General features: G+C 37.8%; 1 protein-coding gene and 1 pseudogene across 1 annotated transcript in view; both read left to right on the forward strand.

Annotated features, from left to right (window-relative positions):
• The first annotated feature begins 13,486 nt into the window (after nucleotides 1–13,486).
• Nucleotides 13,487–23,065, forward strand: part of EXOC4 (exocyst complex component 4) — a 736,410-nt gene continuing 726,831 nt past the window's right edge. The window contains exon 1 of the mRNA XM_046669741.1: nucleotides 13,487–13,584. Within this exon, the coding sequence (XP_046525697.1) occupies nucleotides 13,499–13,584 (86 nt within the window). The 5' untranslated portion in view covers nucleotides 13,487–13,498. The remainder of the gene's footprint in view (nucleotides 13,585–23,065) is intronic.
• Nucleotides 19,530–20,119, forward strand: LOC124243771 (60S ribosomal protein L23a-like; annotated as a pseudogene).

The following is a 23,065-nucleotide window of genomic DNA, read 5'->3' on the forward strand; positions in this document are numbered from 1 at the left end:
GTTTTCTTCCTTTAGCGATATGGAAGGATATTGAAGGTGGGGTTGATGACTGTGAAGGAGAGGTCAACCAAGGAGCATTTCCTATTGTAGGAAGAACAATTCCGATTTTGTGGGGGGAATAGAATTTTCACAGCCCACAGATTTTTGTGAAGACTGTGTGTGTGTGTTTACTTCCCGCAGTCACTCATTCCTGTGTGACTCACAATCCTTATAGTCAGCAAATCCTTGCTTCCTAGGTAACCCTGCATTATCTTTCTGGGTTTCCTACTAAGGTTTTTTTCCTCTCTCTCACTCTCAGTTTTGTTTCTCCTAGTCTCATCCTCAGCTTCCAATCTTTTCAAACCTCTAGCCTGGTCTCCCTCCTGTTAAGGTAACATAGCCTCCTAGACAGGAATAAGGCTGTTGAAATTGAATTCTGCAAAGGGGGCTTCGTAGCTTTTGTTTGCCTACTTGGGATGGGGGAATACAGACTTCATAATATGGGATTCATTGGGTCCGGGTATTGAAATATAATAATACATAGAAAAATTCCTTATCTCAGAACTTTATGAAAACGGCAGCAAAGATTTGGTGAGAAAGACTGAATGCACTCTCTGTAAGGAAAATAGCTTATTTTTCTCTAGGCATTTATATTAAACACACTTGAAAGCATATCTTCTAATGCCTTGCTTAAAAGCCTTAACCAGTGCCCTCTTTTATGTGTTCCATGTTGTTCTCTCTGCAAATGCCGATGCATTTGCCTGTCAAAGCATCAGCTCTAAGAAGAGAATCTTTACCACATATTTCCTCTGGAAGATTTCCCTATCTGCCATGTAGTCTACAAATTGCTTGCTAGTTATCTGCTCTCCTTGTTAACAAAAATGGGTGTGTGGTGCTGCAGTCTCTCTCATTCTGCTCAGTGTGCGAGGCATCCTCGGTCTCTTTGGCCTCTGTTTCTGCTTTGGTGCAATCCATGTTCCCTCTATGGTGGCGTGTGCAGAGCTGTTTCACCCCCCTTTGGTGGGAAGTAGTACTTCCTATTTGGCAGCTGTGATAAAAGATCCTGCTTAGGCTACACCATGGCACTTCCTGGGCAACACCATTAAACATCCTCTCCCTCTCTGTGCTGTTGACTGACGGTGTTATCGTTTAAACACTTCATTTCTAAAAACCATATGGTAACGTCAAAGTGTAATCAAGCACCAACCATACTTGTGCTGCTTCCCGACCTGCTGGTGTGTTTCTACAAGGTGGGCACTACTTTCAGATTTATTTTTCTCCACATCTGGCTCATTGCTATGTATGTATTAAATACCCCGTAAATATGCTTTTTCCACATACACCTTTTATATTTTTCCCCTCAACATATATTTAAAATGTTTAAACCTACAGAGAAGTTGAAAGAATAGAACAATGAGAACCTGTATACCTAGATTTACCAGTTGCTAATATTTGGCCACATTTGCTTTATCCATTTATACATATCATATTTTTGCTAAACCATTTGAAAATAGGCTGCAGAAATCATGATTTTTCACCCATAAATATTTCAACACACATTTCCTAAAATTACGGACATTTTCCTATATAACCACAATGCTATCTTGATACCCAAGAAAAAAGAATAATATCCGGTCCATATTTAAAATTCCAGAATTGCCTCCAAAATGTCATGTACAGTTGTTATTATTGCTTTTTAAAAATCTAGGAACCCGTTAAGGTTCACGGATTGCATTTTTTCCTTACATCCAAAAAGTCACTTTGAATGAACATGGAAGTTCAAAATCATTCATTTACTGTTTCTCTTTATTCTCCCACAGTTCTTCTTGGTGGGATCTGGAAACATTATTTCTACCTAGAAAGATTACAGGGGGACTGGGGATAACACGTTTAGAACACCCAGAATATGGCCTAGCATATATGTCAAGCTCTTGTTATTGGGAAGATTAGGATTGTTGTTAGGATGAGAACAGGGTTGGTATTCTGCTGATATGCACCAGTAGAGTTGCAACGGTATTAATACTGAAATGCTATTTACTGTTGGTAGATAGCTATTGCCTGAAGCCCCTACAAGGCCCCATAATATGCACACCTCCTCACACCTCTCACAGCCACACCACAGCACCTGAAGTCTTAATTCCTGGCACTGCAGATGACCTCCAGGATGAGGCTGAGATGTCTGTCCTAATTGGTTGGTATCTGTGTCATACCATTCTTTTTTTTTTTTTTTTTTTTTTTGGTGAGGAAGATTGGCCTTGAACTGACATCCATTGCCAATCTTCCTCTTTTTGCTTGAGGAACATTCACCCTGAGCTAAAATCTGTGCCAATCTTCCTCCACTTTATATTTAGGATGCCACCATAGCATGGCTTGATGAGCAGTGCATAGGTCTGCACCCAGAATCTGAACCTGTGAACCCCAGGCTGCCAAAGTGGAGCACTCGAACTTAACCAGTATGCCACTGGGCCAGCCCCTTATCTTTTTAAATATCACTCCTGAATTAAAAGAATGAAAACCTTGACTACACACATTCCAGATTACTCTGTGTCTATTTTCATTTTCCCATCTGTTAACTGAGGTTACTCTTAACAAAATTATTTTAGGACTTCTGATATTTTATCAAGTCACTCGGTTAAGGATTAAACAGTTTTTACTATTTAAGGTGTTAAGTCACCCTGTAACTCATTCCCATAATTCTCTGCATTTTGCTTTTCATTATTGATCCATCATATATAAAAATCTTGTTTCTGTTTCCCAAAAGAAAAGCACATTTTGTACGTGATCATTCCAGCCAAAAAAACCAGCATTCACTCCTCAGGTGAAAACTGTATTTATTAATTTACAAATGTTGGCACTGAACAGGTAACAGGTGGTAATGATGTTTCTTAAGAATTGTGTGTATATCGGAGCATTTATTTACTTAATATTTTTGAAATTAAGTGTGGAAACTTAACAAACCTGTAAAATTAAACAAATGTCTTCTATTTTGCATTTACTTAATGCAACAAGTGTTTATCAAAGTGGTGCTTCTGAGAAATTATTCACATATTCAAAGAATTTGATGAGATTTTGAGCAATCATTTAATTAAATTTTTTAAAGTTTTAGAATGTGTAAAAGCGAATGAACTGTGTGTAGAAACTCTGAAAATCTGTTAGAATTGCCAATGAATATTAGAAGAGATTTTTGGAGACTGAAATGGAACATGGGCAGAGAACACTGGAAAAAGAGACTGAGTGGAAATGGAAAGAGCGAAATTCTCAAATAGATGCTAATAATAGTCAACAGGCTGTCATCACCTTAATAGAACACCAGCGTAAGCATTGTGCAATGCAAGATATTAATGACAAAAGTAAAATACGGTTAAGTATGAGCCAGAATATTGAAACTGTTAAAGTCTGCCAGAATAGTGTATGTTATGCTGGGTAAAGCTTGTCATAATAATTTATTTAAATTATTATTTTTTGAACAGATAATACATTTGTATGGTTCAAAATTTCAAAAATAAAACTCCTGCCCTTCAGCTACCCAGTTCCCTCCCCAAAGACAACCAAGGTGATCACATTATCAGCTTCTTGTATTCTTAGAAGGATATATAACGCTGGTGTAGGCATAATATCTACACAACCACCACCTAATCAAGAAAGAGACATTGCCAGCATCCCTTCCCTCCGATTGCTACCCTGGTCCTCTTACCTGGAAGCTAACCACTATCTCTACTTATAACAGTCTAGTCTATTTTGCCTGTTTTTGAACTTTATATAGGTGAAATTATACTATATGCATTCTTTTGCATCTGTATTTGCTCATTCCACATTATATTTTTGAGATTGATTCATGTTGTGTGTAGCTGAAGCTGGCTTCTATTTCACTGCTCCAGTGTACTCTATTGTATGCCTACGACACTGTTTATGCATTCCACTGGTCTTGAGTGTTTCTCCTAATGCCCAGTTTTGGAATATTATGAATAAGGCTGACATGAATATCTTTTACATGTGTCTTGGTGCACATGTCCTCTCACATCTGTTGGGAAAAAATACATATATATATAAAATGTAAATAAATCTTAATGCATTATCACTGTCTCCACACACAATGGCTTTTTCACAAGGGTTTTTATGAAACAGGACTAATAGAGGCAAGTTAGTTTTGGAGAACTAATCAAATTATAGCATGTCAGTAGCTGTTTTTCACCTATCAGCTGAACCAACTCAACTTGATAGTCTCTGTCCAATAGATGTTCAATTCATGCAGAATAATGATCCCACAAGTGAATCAGGTTCCCTTGTGATGCCTTCCTATCTCTGGATATCAAAGGGCATTGCCATAACAAATAAAATGATCTCTGTGGATGGTTGAAGGTCCTCTCAGAGGAGTTGAAGATAAATGGTGGTCATGCTGTGGTAGCTGGTACCCATCACAATGGGAAGTGTGATTTCAGGGTGATTGAACTTCTTGAAACATTAATACTTGATACCTTGGAATGGACAATGCCATTCTTTAACTGTCTGGTCCAAGCTTTTTGTTTTGTCTTTTAAATCACTGATGAGCCAATTAAGGTCAAAAATAAGCATCAAATAAGTATTTAAACAAAAAATTCAAAAGCTTTTGTGTTTTGGATATTTGTTTCATTCCACGATATACATCTATAAGCATTTTTATAGAACAAGCATATGGATTTTGCATTATCTACAATTTTACTTAATTACGTGAAAAATGTAAACAACTTATTAGAGGACTTTACCCCAGAGAGCATGAAAAACTTCAGATATGAAATTATGTTGCTGATTCTGCTTTAATGTTCCTCGTGATTTTACATATTAAGATGAGATTATAATCTATAAATCAATCAAAAATGATTTATATTTTCGTTATTGTTCCCCAAAGGCAACTAAGTTTGAATTAATTCAACTCAATGGTAAAGTCTTTTTAAAATTGCTGAAGGAAATACTGTGTATAAATCACTTATCATTGGTTTGATGACTGTGGTGACTTTTACCAGCCTCCCTGGCATAGTTTTCTTACTATCAAGTATTTTGGAAGATTAAGTCTTAGCCCCATTATATATTAAAGTAATATAGAGGATACTTCAGTTCAACAAATGCTTACAGAGACCCTGCTCTGTGGAAGGCACTGAGGGTATGAAAATGAATTAAACAGTGTTTCTGCAATCAAGTTTACAAATGCACAAGACTGAAGAGAACAAACACAACCTCTATAGCAATCATATTGTCTTGCTATAACTGCCACTAACCGAGAATTAAGGGAGCTGTGGTGTGTGCACGTGCAGTGTATGAGCGCCTAAGTGAGTTACTGAACTTGGGTCTTACAGAGTAAGCAGAATTTTAACCAGCTGTATCGAAAGAAAATTTTTCTTAAAAATAACCATACGCTGAGTGTCCTACATACGTATCTTATTATCTCTGAGTTTCTCAACAAACCTATCTCTGAAGATAAGTAGCCACATTTTAGCAGATATGGAATCTGAGGCTCAGAGACATTTTAGGTTGAGCAGAAGTATGTAGGAAAAAGGGGCCTAAAAGAATAGCTGGCATATTTGAGAGATGGCTAGAGAGTAGGCACAATGGGGAGTCGTCAATAAGGACGCTGGAAAGACAGTGTGGAGCTGGTTCTCTAGTAAACAGTTTGAAAAACACTGCTCTGGGCAATGGGAGTCGTTAGAGGTTTCGAAGGCAGGAGTCAAAGGATCCGATTCCTGCTTTAAAATGATTCAGGAGGAGGTGTGGTGGGTGGACTGGAATGAGGACGGCAGGAGAGAAGGGGGTAATGAGTGGGAAGCTATGAAATCGCTGAGAGGAGAGATGACAAAGATCTGAGCAAGGCAATGGGAGTGGGAATGCAGAGAAGGGGATGGATTTAAAAAACATTGTGCAGGTCATATTGCTAGAACTTGGTGACTAGCTGAAAGATGACTTAAACGATCCTAGCACGGGGACTGTATATAGCTATCTCTATCTATCTGTCTATTTTTTGGGGGGGAGAGTAAAATTTATGACATGAAAAGCCATTTTAAAGTGTACACTTCAGAGGCATTTAATACATTCACAATGGTATGCAACACTACCTAGGTCCAGAGCATTTTCATCATCTCAAAAGGAAACCCTGTCCCCATGAAGCAGTCTCCCCATACCCTCTTCCCCCGGCCCCTGACAATTGCTAATTTACTTTCTGTCTCTTTGGATTTACCTCTTCTGGATAGTTCATATAAAAGGAATCACGCAACATGTGCCTCTTGTGTCTGGCTTCTTTCACTTAGCATAACGTTTTTGAGATTCATCCATGTTGTAGAATCCATCAGTACTTCATGCCTTGTTATGACTGAATAATATTCCATTGTATGGCTATGTCACATTTTGCTTATGCGTCTATCCACTGATGGACATTAGGGTTGTTTCCACCTTTTGGCTCTTGTGAATAGTGCTGCTGTGAATATTTGTGTATAAGGTTCTATTGAACACATGTTTTCAGTTCTTTTGTGTATATACCTATGAGTGGAATTGCTGAGTCATGTGGTAATTTTATGTTTACCTTTTTGAGGAACCACCAAACTGTTTTCCACAGCAGCTACATATATTCTCACCAGTAACGTACTAGAGTTCCGTTTGTCCTCATACTTGTCAACATTTATTTTCCTCTTTTAAAAAAATTTTTATTATAGCCATCCTAGCGTGTATGAAGTGGTATCCCATTCTGCTTTTGATCTGCTTTTCACTAATGACTAATGATACTAAGCATCTTTTCATGTGTGTGTTAGCCATTTGTATATCTCCTTTGGACACAGGTCTATTCAGGTCCTTTACTCCTTTTAAAAATTGGATTATTTGTCTTTTCCTGCTTAGTTATAAGAGTTCTTCATATATTCGGGATATTAGACTCTTATCAGATATATGATTTGCGAATATTTTCTCCCATTCTGTAGGTTGTCCTTTCACTCAATAGATTTTGATCCATTTATTGAAATAGGAACCACAGGGGAAGAAGCTGATGGGGATGGAAGAAGGTGGAAAAAGTGGATTCAGTTCAAAGCATTGATTGGAAATCTGGGAGAGGAGGCCCAGAAGGTGTTTGGCTATACAAGACGCTTAGAACATTTTATGCATTCCGTGTTTGTTGAACGATGGACTCGGGGAGAGAAGCTGGAGGTCGGTTGCTGCCTTAGCTGACCAGCAGTTAGGTTTGTGTCCCACAGAAGCAAAGGACACTCCCTTTTCAGCAAAGTTGTCCGTTATTATTGAAAATACTATTCTTGTCCTACCTCAAAAAAACTCAGAAACTCAAATGCAAAACAAAGCTTAAACCACCGTTCCTTGAAGAGACAATACAGGCTGAACAAGGTACTGAGAATATGGAAAACAAAATCAACTGGTAAGAGATTCAGCCTACTGTGATCTACTTACAAAATCTCCCCCAAACAGAATACATATCTATGTGTATATGTCTTATACTAAGCTTATATTTATGTAAGATTTATTTACACTGAAGTAATTTAAAAAGCTGATATAAAATTTAAATCCTGAGTAAATAAGAGTTGCTTATTCCATGGTGAAAGCATTCTTGACTTTTTCCTTCACTTTATAATCTGTATGCTGTGCCTTCATTTACTTGGCCATGGCTAACGCACCTTTTTTATATCTTAGGTAAGCTGGTTCTTGTAAGCAGGCAATGTAGATAGGGGCAAGAAATTCTCCTTTTCCAGACTTCTGCCCACGTGGCCAATATCATGAGACACTCTTTTGAAAGTCAAAAAGACTTTATGAGACATTCTCTTTAAAATCCCCTGAGTCTGTGCTGGGTGTCCAGCAGACACCCAGGCCTGCTATTTTTTTATGAATCCCAAGGAAGCTATTCTGCTGCTGAGCTGGCCTCACTCACTTTTCATTTATCCACAATAATAAGAATATCAATACCTTGGAGTTATATACAGCTTCTCATCTAAAGAGGTCAAAGCATTTTAATTTAATTGGATGTTCCCGTGGCTTTAAGAGCCTCTGGGTATATTTACAAATGTAATAATAAGAAACAGTCTGCCCTGGTTTACACTATAATAGGCAACATAAAACAAGACCTGAACACACACTGCTTCTCACCCTCACTGCACAAATATCCAATGCCTGGTCATGGGCTTCAAGGTCCTTTCTAAGCCCATCTCCATGTACTCTTCACCTGTGACACTACTTCTTCTCCATGAATCCTTTATTCTCGTCAAATTATTCCCATAACATAGGATGTGTGTTTTCACCTTGCACCTTAATCTGTCTAGAAGGCCCTTCTCTTCCTTTTCAGATATTTGAGTCTGTACTCTTTTTTTTTTTGGTCTAGCTTAATTATAACCCATCTATTCCATGAAAACTTCTATAGTCTTCTTTGCTTATTTCCCATTGAAACATCTGCAGCATTTATACTCTTATTCTTTGGGGATGGAATAGACGCTGTGGCTTATGGTCTACTTTTCATTCATTTCTCTGTCTAGCACGTCAGCCCCTCCACACAGAGGAGTCTATAATCAGTCCTTTAGATGTTCATAAACTTTAGCTGGTTCCAAGTAACCTGGTGAGTTTGGGAGACCGCAGTTGAAGGCTGAAGATTGCAAATGGGCAGACCCACTAAGCCTTCCATGATTTTTTTTTTTCATTGTTCACAGTTTAGTACAAGTCTTAGGTTAGTTTAGAAGGTCCCCTAGAACAGAAGCGATGTGAGAGGGTATGGATGTCACCTGAAGATGAAAGGTCCAAGGGTGAGATTTCCTAAGGCAGCATGTGAAGAAAGCAGAACAGAGAGGCAAATACAGTTTTTTGAACTAAGGTTTAATTGGCGTGTGTTGATTTAATTATCACATAAATTGCATTTCCAGTTTGTGATAAAAGAAGCCCATCACTTTTGATGCTTATCCAATTCTTGCTTTTTAAGAAAATTCTTTTGTTTATTTTTGTTTATAAAAGCAACACCTATTTACAGAAAAGTTGGAAAAGAGAAGATGAAAAATTACCCATATTCTTGCTCCTCAAAGCAACTTCATAATACCCACAGAGGTGTATTTTAAACAAAATTAGTACTATACTTTAATAATAGTAGCTGATATTTACCAGGTGCTGACCATGCGGTTCTCACACAGTCTCACGATCACCCTCTATGGCAAGTATTATCATCCCTTGCTTTATAAATAAGGAAACTGAGGTACAAGTGTAAGTAACTTACCTAAGGTAACCTAGCCAGTAAGTGGAAAGCTGGGTGGAATCTAGGTGGTCCTATTGTGTAGCTTGCATTCTTTATTTTTCTTATTGTGGTAAAATACACATAACATAAAATTTACCACTTTAATCATTTTAAAGTGTATCATTGAGTGGCCTTTAATGCAGTCACAAAATTGTGCAACCATCACCATTAACAAGTTCCAGAGTATTTTCATCATCCCAAAAGAAAACCCCGTGTCTATAAAGCAGTCATTCTCCATTCCCACCTTCCCCTAACCCCTGAGAATCACTAATCTGCTTTCTGTCTGCATGAATTGGCCTATTCCAGATACTTCGTACAAATGGAACCATACATTATGTGGCCTTTTGTGCCTGGCTTCTTTACTTTTCAAGGTTCATCAATGTTGCAGCACACATCAGCATTTCATTCCCTTTTATGGTTGAATAATACTCCATTGTATTGATATGTCACATTTTCTATATACTTCAATCATATAGCACATGTTATACCACATTCAGCCATTGATGAACATTTGGCTTGGGTCCACGTTTTGGCTATTGTGAACAGTGCTGCTATGAATGTTTGTGTACAAGTTTTTTGAGCACTTCTTTTCAGTTCTTTCAGATATATACCTATGAGTGGACTTGCTGGGTCATACGATAATTTTATATTTAACTTTTTTTGGGGGGGGTGAGGAAGATTGGCTCTGAGCTAATATCTGTTGCCAATTTTCCTCTTTTTGCTTAAGGAAGATTGTTGCTGAGCTAACATGAGTGTCAATATTCCTCTATTTTGTATGTGGGATGCCACCACAGCATGGTTTGATGAGTGGTGTGTAGGTACCTACCTGGGATCTGAACCCACAAACCCCAGACCACCGAAGTGGAGCACATGAACCTAACCACTATGCCACAGGGCCAGCCCCTGTATTTAACTTTTTAAAGAACCACCAATCTGTTTTCCACATTGGCTGCATCATTTTACATTCTCACCAGCAATGTACAAGGGTTCCAATTTCTCACATCCTTGTCAACATGTATTTTTCATCTTTAAAAATTATAGCCATCCTAGTGTGTGATGTAGGTACCTCACTGTGGTTTTGATTTGCATTTCCCTAATGACTAAAGTTGTTGAGTATCTTTTCATGTCTGTTGGCCATTTGTATATCTTCTTTGGAGAAATGTCTTTTCAAGTCCATTGCCTAGTTTTAATTGGAGTTTTTGTCTTTTGCTCTTGAGTTGTAAGAATTCTTTCTAGATGCTGAATACAAGATCCTTAACAGATAAACGGTTTGCATATATTTTCTCATATTCTGTGGGTTGTCTTTTTATTTTCTTGATAGTGTCCTTTGATGCACAAAAGTTTTTAATTTTGATGAAGTCCAACTCATCTATTTTTTCTTTTGTTGTTCATGCTTTTGGTATCATATATAAGAAGCCATTGCCAAATCTAAGGTTATAAAGATTTACCTTATGGTTTCTTCTAAGAGTTTTATCTTTTATATTTAGGTCTTTGATCCATTTTAAGTTAAATTTTGCATATGATGTGAGATCTGACTGTGTCCCCCTCCCCCCAAATTCATATGTTTAATCCAAACCCCCAAAGGTGATGGTATTAAGAAGTGGGGACTTTGGGAGGCAATCAGAGATTAGCGTTCTTATAAAAGAGACCTCACAGAAACCCTTATCCCCTCCCACCATGAGAGGACACGGTGAGAAGGCACTCACCATGAACTATGAAGAGAGCCTTCACCAGGATATGGCTATGCTGGCACCTTGATCTTGGACTTTCCAGACTCCAGACCTGTGAGAAATAAATTTCTGTTGTTTATAAGCTACCCAGTCTGGGGTATTTTGTTACAGCAGCCTGAATGGACTAAGACAGGTCCAACTTTATTCTTTTGCATATGGATATCCAGTTTTCCCAGCATCATTTGTTGAAGAGGCTAATCTTTTCCCATTGAGTGATATTGGCACCCCTGTAGAATATCAACTGATCATAGATGTATGGGTTTATTTCTGGACTCTCAATTATGGTCCATTTATCTATGTGTTCATCTTTATGCAAGTACTACACTTTTGATTACTGTAGCATTTTTAGTAAGTTTTGAAATCAGGAAGTCTGAGTTCTCCAAATTTGTTGTTTTTCAAGATTGTTTTGGCTATTTGGAGCTTCTTGCAATTCCATATGAATTTTAGGATCAGTTTTTCCAATTCTGCAAGAAAGGTCATTGGAATTTTCATAGAGATTGCATTAGATTTGTAGATAGCATTAGGATTGCATTGAATTTGTTATTGACATCTTAACAATATTAACTTTCCCCATCTGCAAACACAGGTTTTTCCATTTATTTAAATCTTTAATTTTTTTTCAGCAATGTTTTGTAGTTTTCAGTGTATGTCTTTCACTTCTTTGGTTAAATTTATTCCTAAGTATTTTATTCTTTTTGATGCTATTGTAAATGGAATTGTTTTAATTTCATTTCTAGATTGTTCATTGATAGTGTATAAAAACACTGCTGATTTTTTTGTCTTGATATTGTATCCTGCAACCCTGCTGAATTCATTTATTAGCTCTAATTTTTAAAAAAATTCTTTAGGATTTCCATATTTAAAATCACATTGGCTACTTCTTCCTTTCCAGTTTGGATACTTTTTATCCCTTTCTTGCCTAATTGCTCTGGCTAGAATTTCCAGTACTTTGTTGAATAGAAGTGGCAAGAGTGGCCGTCCTTGTGTTGTGCCTGATTATAGCTGGAAAGCTTTCAGTTTTTCACCATTGAATATGAAGTTAGCTGTGGGTTTTAAATAAATATCCTTTATCATGTTGAAAAAGGTACCTTCTATTTCCAATTTTCTGAGTGTTTCATCCTGAAAAAGGTGTTGCATTTTGTCAAAAGCTTTTTTTGGCAGCAACTGAGATGATCATGTGTTTTTTCCCTCCTGCTTGCATTCTTAGCCACTAGGCCCACTTATCTCTCTATATATCTATGACATTTAATTTTATAGCTTGCTTTTTGCACTTATACAATTAAAGTCTTCTTTTCATTAAAAGCCACTAATATTATGATTTCTAGTGGCTATATGTTATGTCCTTATATAGATGTGCTATCATTTCTTTAATACTTCTATGTTGCTTCAAAAATTTCACTATTTCTTCCATATCTCTATTTCTTTAGAAACAAAGTTCCTAGGACTGCAATGATTGAGCTAGAGACTATAAACACTTTATATATATATATATATATATATGTATAAATTTCCAACTGAGTTTTAAAAATCAGCTTACTATCTGCTTACTAAAAGTAGTTGATGTGTTCTGTTTGCTGCTTCACAACTGCAGGACCTCTGAGTTTGCTTTCTATTTGTCTGTGAAGTTCTTTAAAACCTTTACTGTTACTAAACAGGCCACCTCCATCCAGCCTTTGCAATATTTATTTTTCTTCTTGTTCCTTGATTTACCCACCTTCCATACATGCTCATTATAATCTTTCATCTTCCGAATTAACAACTAAGCCAGTAGAGTCAAATGTAGGAAATATGTAAACTTACCAATAAAAATATTAATAAAGCACAAACGTACATTACTACCCATGTTTTACTTACCGTGGGAAGAAAAGTAATCTGCAATCTGGTCATTTTTGTTATTTGATCTTTATCAACATTCTTTTGTGTTCCTGCGCGTATGTTTTTTAGGATTATCTGGAAATACAGACACTGGAATATAATTGAACTCACACACAAAACGAAGGCAGAAACATTTTTAGAGAATACTAAAGAAAAGCACGTCTGTGTCTATTCATTTTCGCATTTTATTGGATTTTGTTTTACCATTGTGTTTAAAGTAAAACCTTTGCACATACACCTTAAGCATAGACCTGTCCCCTGGTCGCCCCCCGCCCCCTTAAATACAAATCCCCAAATGTACATTTTGGCATCATCAGATAAATTTGATTAAAAAAACTGATAAAATCCTAATAACATGGAAACTGAAAAAAAACCCCAAGATGAGAATAAACATAAATACGACACTCATTATGAAACTTCACGAAGTTGCCACTAGTTTAGTTTCCTGCGCGCCCAAGAACAGCGGAAGGAAAACTACAATTCCCAGAGTGCTCAGAGCGCCTGTCGGGCCTCGAAACTTGCTGCCTTCGTCCCGCCTCCTCACTCCAACGATTGGATTATCCAGTTCCGTGCCTCTGAACTTCTCTTCTCCCATTGGTAGACTCTGCAGCGAGGTCAATTAGAGTTTACGTTCGCTATAGTTCCTTCTGGCCTACCGGTTCTCCCCCGCCCCCGTACCAAGATGGCGGCAGAAGCAGCTGGTGGGAAATACAGAAGCACAGTCAGCAAAAGCAAAGACCCCTCGGGGCTGCTCATCTCTGTGATAAGGTGAGGGAGGCAGGAGGCAGGGTCAGGGGACAGGGGGCAGCGGCTCGACCTCCGCTTTGGAAGGGAAGAGGGTTAGCTGGGTTCCACCCTGCCGACCCTTCCCTTCCCTCCTTGCCTTCCCCCAGCTCCTCCCCAGGGCCCCCACAGTTGCCACTTTTTCTCTGGGCTTGGGCTAGAGGGAGGAGCCCCGCCTCGCAGTCTTTTCTTTAGGGCCAGAGCTCTCCCTTAGGGTCCCCGGACCCTAACAGCACGCTGTTGGGGGCTTGGTAGAGAAAGCCAGGTGTGTTCCTTTATTCATACACCATTTATTTGTTGATCGCCTTCATCAGTGCTCACTGGGGAAGGCGGCTTGTCTCCTGGACTTCTGGGTTTAAGGCCCTGAGGTCCGGAGACTCCTGTAACGAGTTGCAGGGTGTGTTCTCACACTTCCCACACCTCCAACCACCTGTGCATGGACACAGCCTAACATACGGTCGCGCGTCGCCTAACTACAACGTTTTGGTCCACGATGGACCGCATATGTATACGAGGGTGGTTCCAGAAGATTAGTACCATATAGCCTAGGTGTGTAGTAGGCTATACCATCTAGGTTTGTAACTACACGCTATGATGTTCACACAACGACGCATTTCTCAGATTGTATCCCTCGTGGTTAAGTGATGAACGGCTGTACAAGAGCCTATAGTGAGCTGGTAGAAAGGCTGTGGATTTGAAGGCACACATGTTTTTGATTTTTGTTCTGCCTTCCTCTCCTAGTCTATTGCTTAAAACAAAAATTTCGTATTATCCTCTATGCATATTATTTTCCCAGAATATGCGTAGTGGACCTTTTAGGGGCTCTTTTTTTTTTTTTTTTTTTAAGTGAAATAAATTGAAGGCGAGGATCCCTCTGAAACATCATTAAGGATGGTACAGGGAGTGACTAAAAACAACCTGAAATAAAATGTATTTTGACACTTTTTTTTTTTAAGATTTTATTTTTCCTTTGTCTCCCCAAAGCCCCCCAGTACATAGTTGTATATTCTTCGTTGTGGGTCATTCTAGTTGTGGCATGTGGGATGCGCCTCAGCGTGGTCCGATGAGCAGTACCATGTTCGCGCCCAGGATTCAAACCAATGAAACACTGGGCCGCCTGCAGCGGAGCGCGCGAACTTAACCACTCGGACACGGGGCCAGCCCCTATTTTGACACGTTTTTACGTTGTTGGCATTTGACTTTCAACTCAGGTATTTTTCGTAGAAGAAAAAGCTCCCCTTCCTCACTCTTTTTCCCCACCTACGCTAAACTTTTGGTTGACTTCTTGAAGGGCTCCTGGAGTGCCCTGATGATCTTTTTAAAACCCAGGCCCAACAATAACTGGTAGTTAATAAGCACTTGAATGAATGAATGAATCCAACTTTAAAACAGCCTACCACTCATAAATTGATAAGGACTCATCTCATGGCTGTCATTTAGGGGCCTCTAGTTTATGGTGTATTAAATCATTATTACCAAATCTTCTTTAGGAATAAGAGGATAATTCTTCTCTGTATGGAAATACTTGATATACTTGGTGGGCCATATGGAGGAAATGCTGCTCTATTATGGACCCATGTGCTTGCTGTGACAATACACAGGGAATGTAGATGTTTCTCATGATACTAAAACTCCAACTAGAATATTTGTAGCTTCCTATCTTAATCCCCCGTGGAACTGTAATGCATGAATTTATTTGGATTCTGTTTTGAACTTGTTTATTTTTTCTGCCTTATAGTCAACATTCATTCAAACAGACCATATTTAGTGCCAGTTTGTAGTAGGGTGCCTGGCACTTACTGCATACTTAGTATTTGTTGAACAAATGAGTGAATGCTCTGAGTTTTGCAAAGATAAATCAGACATGATGTTACAGTAGACATGATGTTATAGTAGACTATACTCAAGGGATAAAATATGTAGTAAAAACTATGACATAAGACTGGAAGAGAGAGATGAAATGTGATGGGAGTCCCGGAGGAGTGGTTACTTCCAGTGGAAGTGGAGTGGAGATTAAGGAAGATAGCAGCTAAATACAAATGTACCATCTCAGCTGTGTACTTATGATTCTGTAGGCTTTACCCATCTCTTTTTATGCTGTATGTCAGTTTTTTAAAATGCCTGTTAAATTAACTGTAAATGTCACATATTTGAAAACAGCATAAAAACCAAATTAAAGTGTTTTTACTGATTCTGATTCAGAAACATACATTGCCTTTGGTCGTCTGTTCCTTTGTGTTCTTCAGGGGGAATGTCTTACTGCTGGATGGTGTGAAATACGATTTTGTGGTTATCCATCCATCTCTTATGCCCATCTCTATTAGCTTCATGTTATTGCCATGATTTAGGCCTAGGCATTTTTTACTGTGACTTCTGTGGTGTATTATTGTGTTTTTCATTTTTCTTCTTTATCCTTGATCCTCAGACCACTTGAATAACGCTTTTATTTTATTATATCTGTTACCAGTATGGTATAATGGAATGTCCAGACCTAGCTTCCTGGGCAAGTTGAGTAAAGATTGGGGTTCATGGTTACATGGCCTTAAGACTGGATGTTGTCGGTGCTGGAGTAATGTTGTGGGTATTTCAACATTTGAGTCACAGGAAAATTTTGGGGTTGGACTAAGGGTATTGCTAACTCACTCTCGTTGTTTCCCTCCTGATGTGCTTTAGAACATACCCAGTGGTTTAAATTTCTTAAACAGGGGCAGTGATTGAGAGGGGGATGGTAGCATTACTTTGGTGTTTGGGGTGGGAGAGAGTACTTCAGGGAAGAATAGAATGGGGAAGGCAGTTGCTAAGAGTAGAACTTAAAAGTTCTCATCACAAGAAAAAAAATGTAACTATATGGGGTAACGGATGTTAACTAATTGTAATCATTTTGCAATATACACAAATATCAAATCATGCTGTATACTTTAAATGAATACAATGTAATATGTCTATTGCATCTCAATAAAACTGGAGAAAAAGAGAATGGGGAATGTATATTTCTCTTTAGTAAATTACTCTGTCATTTTGAAGTTGCTGCTTTATCTGTTCAATTTGTATTCTTTGTGTTACGCTTCTTGAAACATTGTATTCATGATTCTTAATTCCTCATATAATACTTTGATTACCTCCTCTTGTCCTTAACCTCTTTTCAAGTTTTCTCTCAGACTGTAGCTTTCCTCATTGCTTTGGCAACAAGCTTCAAAAAGGAAAACCCATTTTAGGCTCATGTGTATAAAATCTGAGCCTTCCTGAAGATGTAGCTGGTACATGCCAGTTCTCTTTCATGTTTCCTTGGAGACCCATCATTTTGTCACAAATAAATTACTTGTTAGTGACAGAGTCCACTGTGGTCTGAAAAGTTTGATTAGTTTAGCTTTATATCACCAAGCAGGTGGTGTTCTTTTTTGAATAGTGAATGTTAAACTTCAATTCTCTTGCTCAGATATATAAAAAATATCGTTTCTATACTACATTATGTATTAGCATAACACTTTATATATGTTTTTTAATGCCATTCCTGTTAGTTAGAAGAGCATTTATTGTTACAATCATCTTTTCACACTGGATTAAAAAATCCCCTCAGGTGGATGAGGGTTTGACAGAGGGACAGAGTAGATGTAGACTGGGATGTCCCAATCCCGTTACTTTTTCCAGCTATGGTACTAAACAGTTAAATAAGGACTTTATTTTGCTAGTGTGATAGTCCATCACTTTAAAGCATTTAAAAGTCAAAATAGTTTAAAGATAAAGTACAGTCATTTCTTGGTATCCACAGGGGATCGGTTCCAGGACCCTGAGGATACCAAAAATCTGGGGATGCTCAAGTCCCTTATATAAAATGGTGTAGTATTTGCATATAACTATGCATGCACAGCCTCCCATATACTTTAAATCATCTCTAGGTTACTTATAATACTTAATACAATGTAAATGCTAGGTAAATAGTTATTATACTTTATTGTTTAGGTAATAATGACAAGAAGAAAAAGTGTGTACATGTTCAGTACAAATGCAACCATCGTAGACCTTTCCTTCCTTGGTTGAATCCGCGAATGCAGAACTGTGGATATGGAGGGCCAACTGTATAGTGTAATTGTAGTGAGAGTGTTATATTCGGTAGATGGTTAAGAACCTTTAGATTCAAAAATGAAATTCTTAACTATTTAAAAAGTACTGAATAAAAATCTTTCAAAACATTCAGATGTTTGAAAGGATGGCCCCCCGGGGCTTTGTAGAAGAGGTCCTCAGGCTGTGAGGTGGGGCTTTGATGAGGAGACAGACAGTGCTTGGGACTGAGTTTGTCAGATGCTGCAGCTCATCATAGCTTTCCGTTTTATCTTGCCATTGGCCCTTTAACTTGGAACTAATTGGGTGGACAGAATGCTGATTACCTGCTGATGTACAATTTGGACAGTTTCACCTGTGCACACACAGACGGCATTTTCCTACTTTTCTATTGATTTCTCCCCCTAACCTTTTGTTTGGTGTGGAGTTGGAGCAGGCAGCCTTTCTAACCAGGAAATAAGCAGAATGGCATTTTGGAGATGCTATTTTATTTTTGTGAGTTCTTGTCAGATTTTTAATTGGGAAATGTGTCTACCACTTACTGATAGGCGATTTGCTTTCCAATTAAATGTTGACTCTCTTCTCTTTATAAGTTGGCCTTTAATAGCCAGTTTAATTGGGAAGACAAACTTTGTGTCTTGAGGAGACCTTATTGAAACCTCGGAGCAGAGCTTTTGTAGACAGACTCTGGTTACAGATGTCAAGGAGGTTTGAAGGCAGTTGAAGGTTCACGTTTTCATCAACTTTCATGTCTTCATAGAAGTTGGAATTTCAAAAACTTAGAAAATCCTTTATCGTAGACACCTGTGAAATCCCCTTCCTCAGAGAGTATTTGGTCAGCCTCGTATTTAATTCAAAGTAAGCTTTGTTGAAGGGGTCCCTGCTTTGATCAGAGCTTTGAACAAACAGCTTTGAGGTCCGTGACGCAGTTTGTGGCAGGAAAGGAATGTGGTCACTCTGTTCGGAGCAGAGTCCTGGCAGTTGTGTTAGGCAGCTACTGTTGTTTCCAGCACCACCTCCTCTTTTCATTTGAGCCTGTCTCATAATGGTTTTTAGGGTTTCCAGCTCTCTTTGTATCCTGGGGAGTCTTGGCACTAGCGGTGCAGTACTGTTTGAAAATTACTGCTAGAATGCCTTTATAAACTTTCCAGAAGTCCTGAGACATCTAACAGCATGTGTGGATGTAAAGGGCAAAATAATTTCCATTTTTCTGGCTAAACATGCAGAATTAATATCTTGGGAACCCATGTCTTAGTTTTTAACCTCCTGTGTAATTTTTAACATTGGAATTTCTTGAAGGCTTTGAGGCATATAGTTTTAATGTTGAGTGATATGATTACGTTTTTTCAAGCCATTACTTGTAGAGAGGTGTGGTCATAGTCTTCGGTGGGAGGTGCAGTATAGTTGGTGAAACTTCTGTATTACCCAGGTAAAATCACCTTGGACCAGTTACTTAAAACCACTGTGTCTTACTTTCTCATTTGTAAAATGGAATAATATGATCTGCTATGGTTTTTGGGAAAATTAGAGTATATAAAAGCGCCTAGCACAGTTTGGCATAGAGAAAGCACTCAAATGTTCATTTCCTTCTTTTCAGAATCTGAAGCTTCTCTGGTTAGAAACTTGATTTTAATGTTTGCTGGATAGCAACCAGGATATAATGTTAATTTTCCATCAGAAATTTCCTTGCCAGTTTGACTAGAATGTTTGATTCCAGTTGTCAGAATGGTCTCTTTGTCACAAGGAAACCTTGTGTAGCTGAATTAAGATGGTAGTTATTTGATAATTTGAGAGTCAGATAAAGAAGCTAAATTTAAATATATATATGCTTATGTGTGTGTGTAAAACATATAAAATATAAACAGACAGAAAATATAAAACATTTATTAGATTAAAGGCAGAAAGACTATAAACAAGCAAATCAAAGGGCCCATGATCTCTTTGCCTAAATAACCCTTGTTGCCTTTAAAAAATTGTGTATACTTTTCATGAAGATGGCGCCGAAAGCAAAGAAGGAAGCCCCTGCCCCTCCCAAAGCTGGAGCCAAAGCAAAGGCTTTGAAGGCCAAGACAGCTGTGCTAAAATGCATCCACAGCCACAACAAAAGGAAGACCCGTACATCACCCACCTTCCGAGGGCCCAAGACACTGCAGCTCCGAAGGTAACCCAAATGTCCTCGGAAGAGCATCCCTCAGAGAAACAAGCTTAACCACTACACCATCATCAAGTTCCCCTGACCACTGAGTCAGCCATGAAGAAGATAGAAGACAACGGCACACTCGTGTTCATGGTGGATGTCAAGGCCAACAAGCATCAGATCAGACAGGCTGTAAAGAAGCTCTGTGACATTGACATGGCCAAGGTCAGCACCCTGATCAGGCCTGATGCAGAGAAGGTGTATGTTTGACTGGCTCCTGACTATGATGCTTTGGATGTTGCCAACAAAATTGGGATCATCTAAACTGAGTCCAACTGGCAATTCTAAACACAAGTCTTTTTTGCTGTAAAAAAATTTTGTATGTATGATTTCTAAAATTATATGCATAGTTTTCTAAAATTATTTACATATTTAGAAAATTAAAATATTTCAAGAGGAACAAAATAGAAGTGAAGACTTCTCTTCCTGTTCGTCTCCCTCCTGGAAGAAGCCCTTGTTAAGTGTCTTGTGGTTCCTTGAGGAAAACAGACTGTATTTAAGTAAATGTGAATGTATAATCTTTAAACAAAAGAATATATGTTCTTTAACATATTAATGTAATATAGTTTATGAATTTATGTATACCGAAGGGATATTAATAAAGATTATATATTATATATATTTTAAACAAATGGGATCATACTGTGTATACTTTTGAATCTTTGTTCATTTATTTTTCTTTTATATCTTGGAGGTCTTTTCTAGCAGCACATATTGATCTATCTCATTCTTTTGAGTGGCTGTGGAGCATTCTGTCTTATGGATACACTGTAATCTGATTAATTGGTGCCCCTCCTTTTTTTTTTTTAACACACACTTCAGTTGTTTCTTTTTATCTTCTGTTAAAGATACGTTGCTGTGAGGATTCGTGTACATTGTGGAGTATGTCATAGTTTAAATTCATGGCAATGGCAGTGGAACAGCTGAATAAGTACATTCTGTATCTTGACAGAGCCAAAATGTCCTCCAGAAAGATGAGAATTTACATTCCCGTAAATGGTGTCTCAGAGTACCTGTTTTCCCATGCCCTTGCCAGAAGCCGGATGTTTTTTGATGATTATCTTTATTAACTTTCCTCTACTGTGCAATTAAGAGGGAGTGTTTCTTCCACTGTTGTTTAGACAGTGCTGTTAGATGTATCTGGATATATGTGTTTTGCACATATTTTTTCCCAGTCTGTGGCTTGTCTTCTCGTTCTCTTGACAGTGTCTTCCCAGAGCAAAAGTTTTTAATTTTAATGAAGTCCAGCTTATCAATTATTTTTTTCGTGGATCATGTTTTTGGTGGTGTATCTATAAAGTTATTGCTATGCCCATTGTCATCTAAATTTTTCTCCTATGTTAATGTCTGGGAGTTTTATATTTAGATCTATTATCCATTTTGAGTTAATTTTTGTGAAGGGTGTAGGATCTGTGTCTGGATTCATTTTTCTTGCATATGATGTCCAGTTGTTCCATCACAATTTGTTGAAAAGATTATCTTTTCTCCATTGTTGGATTTATTTAGGATCTTCAACAGCATTCCATGGTGGTGGTTCTCTTCCTACGCACACGTCTTTGCAACATTTCCCGTTTCCCTTTATAAAACTATATTGCACAAATTTGTTAAAAAATAATAAGAGCCATAAAAAAGAAACGTTCAACAATTTCCCCAAATACTAGTGTTTCCTTTTTATGGTTTTCATGTGGATCCTGTCCAGGTACATACAGAAATTTAATAGTTGTAATTATAACAAAGTTAACGTTTTTTTTAGCATAACATTTTTTCATGTTGCTATGTAGTCTTTGTAGTTATATAAATATTTTTTAAGTGGGGGAATTAAAAAGTATAGACAATTACAGAGAAGAAATATAAATTACTCATATTCTCTTCACCCAGAATTAACCATTGTTAATAACTTTGCTTCCAGTTTTTAAAAATCACTGTATTGTTATAAAAATGGTACACAGTCATTTTAAAGAATTCAAACGATGGAAATGCAGAAAAATGTGAAGATGAAAGAAACAAGATAAATTGTTCCAAACTTTATCCTCCATCAGTTACCATCATTGATGTTAAGTGAACCTAATTTCAGACATCTCTCTCTCTCTCTCTGTATATGACTGTATAAAATTGATGAATAGATAGAAATAATTTTTAAATAAATATGGGATCTTTATATGCTAACCTATAAGCTAACTTCATCTCCCGTTTTGAGGTATACATACATAAAGTGCACATATATTAAGTATATGGCTCAATGACTTTTTACCTGAGTAACCACTACACACATCAGGATAGAGAGCACTTCCAGCATCCCTGTCAGTTTTTTCCAGTTCATTTTTTTGTGTAGGGATATCCTGTTGTTCCAACACGAGTCAATAAAAGGCCATCCTTTCTTCACTGAATTTCTTTTGCCTCCCTGTCAAAAATCAGTTGACCAGTCTGGGTCTATTTCTTGACTCTCCTGTCTGTTCCATTCATCTCTTTATCTTGAAGACAATACCACATAGTCTTGATTACTGCTTTTATAAATCTTGAAGACAGAGTGTAAGCTCTCCAACTCTATTCCTCTTTTTCAAACTTATTTTGGCTGTTCTAGGTCGTTTGCATTTCCATATCAGTATTAGAATTAGCTAGTCAATTTCTACAGTAAAACCTGCTGGGATTTTGGTTGGGATTGCATTGAATGTACAGATTAATATGGGATATTTTAACATGTTAACAATGTTAAGTCTTCTGATCCATGAACAGGGTGTATCTCTTCATTAATTCCCTTAATTTCTCTCAGTATTTTTTTGTAGATTTCAATGTGTAAATCTTACGTATTGTTGGTCAGTTTTATCTCTACGTGTATTAGGCAGCTTCACGTTGTCCCACAGCTCACTGAATGTTGATGTTTATTTATTTATTTTTGGTCTGGTGTTCTCTTTTTTTTTTTTTAAAGATTTTATTTTTTTCCTTTTTCTCCCTAAAGCCCCCCAGTACATAGTTGTATATTCTTCGTTGTGGGTCCTTCTAGTTGTGGCATGTGGGACGCCACCTCAGCGTGGTTTGATGAGCAGTGATTCGAACTAACGAAAAACTGGGCTGCCTGCAGTGGAGCGTGCCAACTTAACCACTCGGCGGCCAGCCCCGGTGTTCTCTTTAGTATTGTTTTTATTGCTGTGTCTTCAAATTCACTAATCTTTTCTGCAATTCCTAATCTGCTGCTAATCCCATGTAAGGTAA

This window comes from Equus quagga, chromosome 8 (assembly GCF_021613505.1).
Source record: "Equus quagga isolate Etosha38 chromosome 8, UCLA_HA_Equagga_1.0, whole genome shotgun sequence".
Taxonomy (NCBI): domain Eukaryota; kingdom Metazoa; phylum Chordata; class Mammalia; order Perissodactyla; family Equidae; genus Equus; species Equus quagga.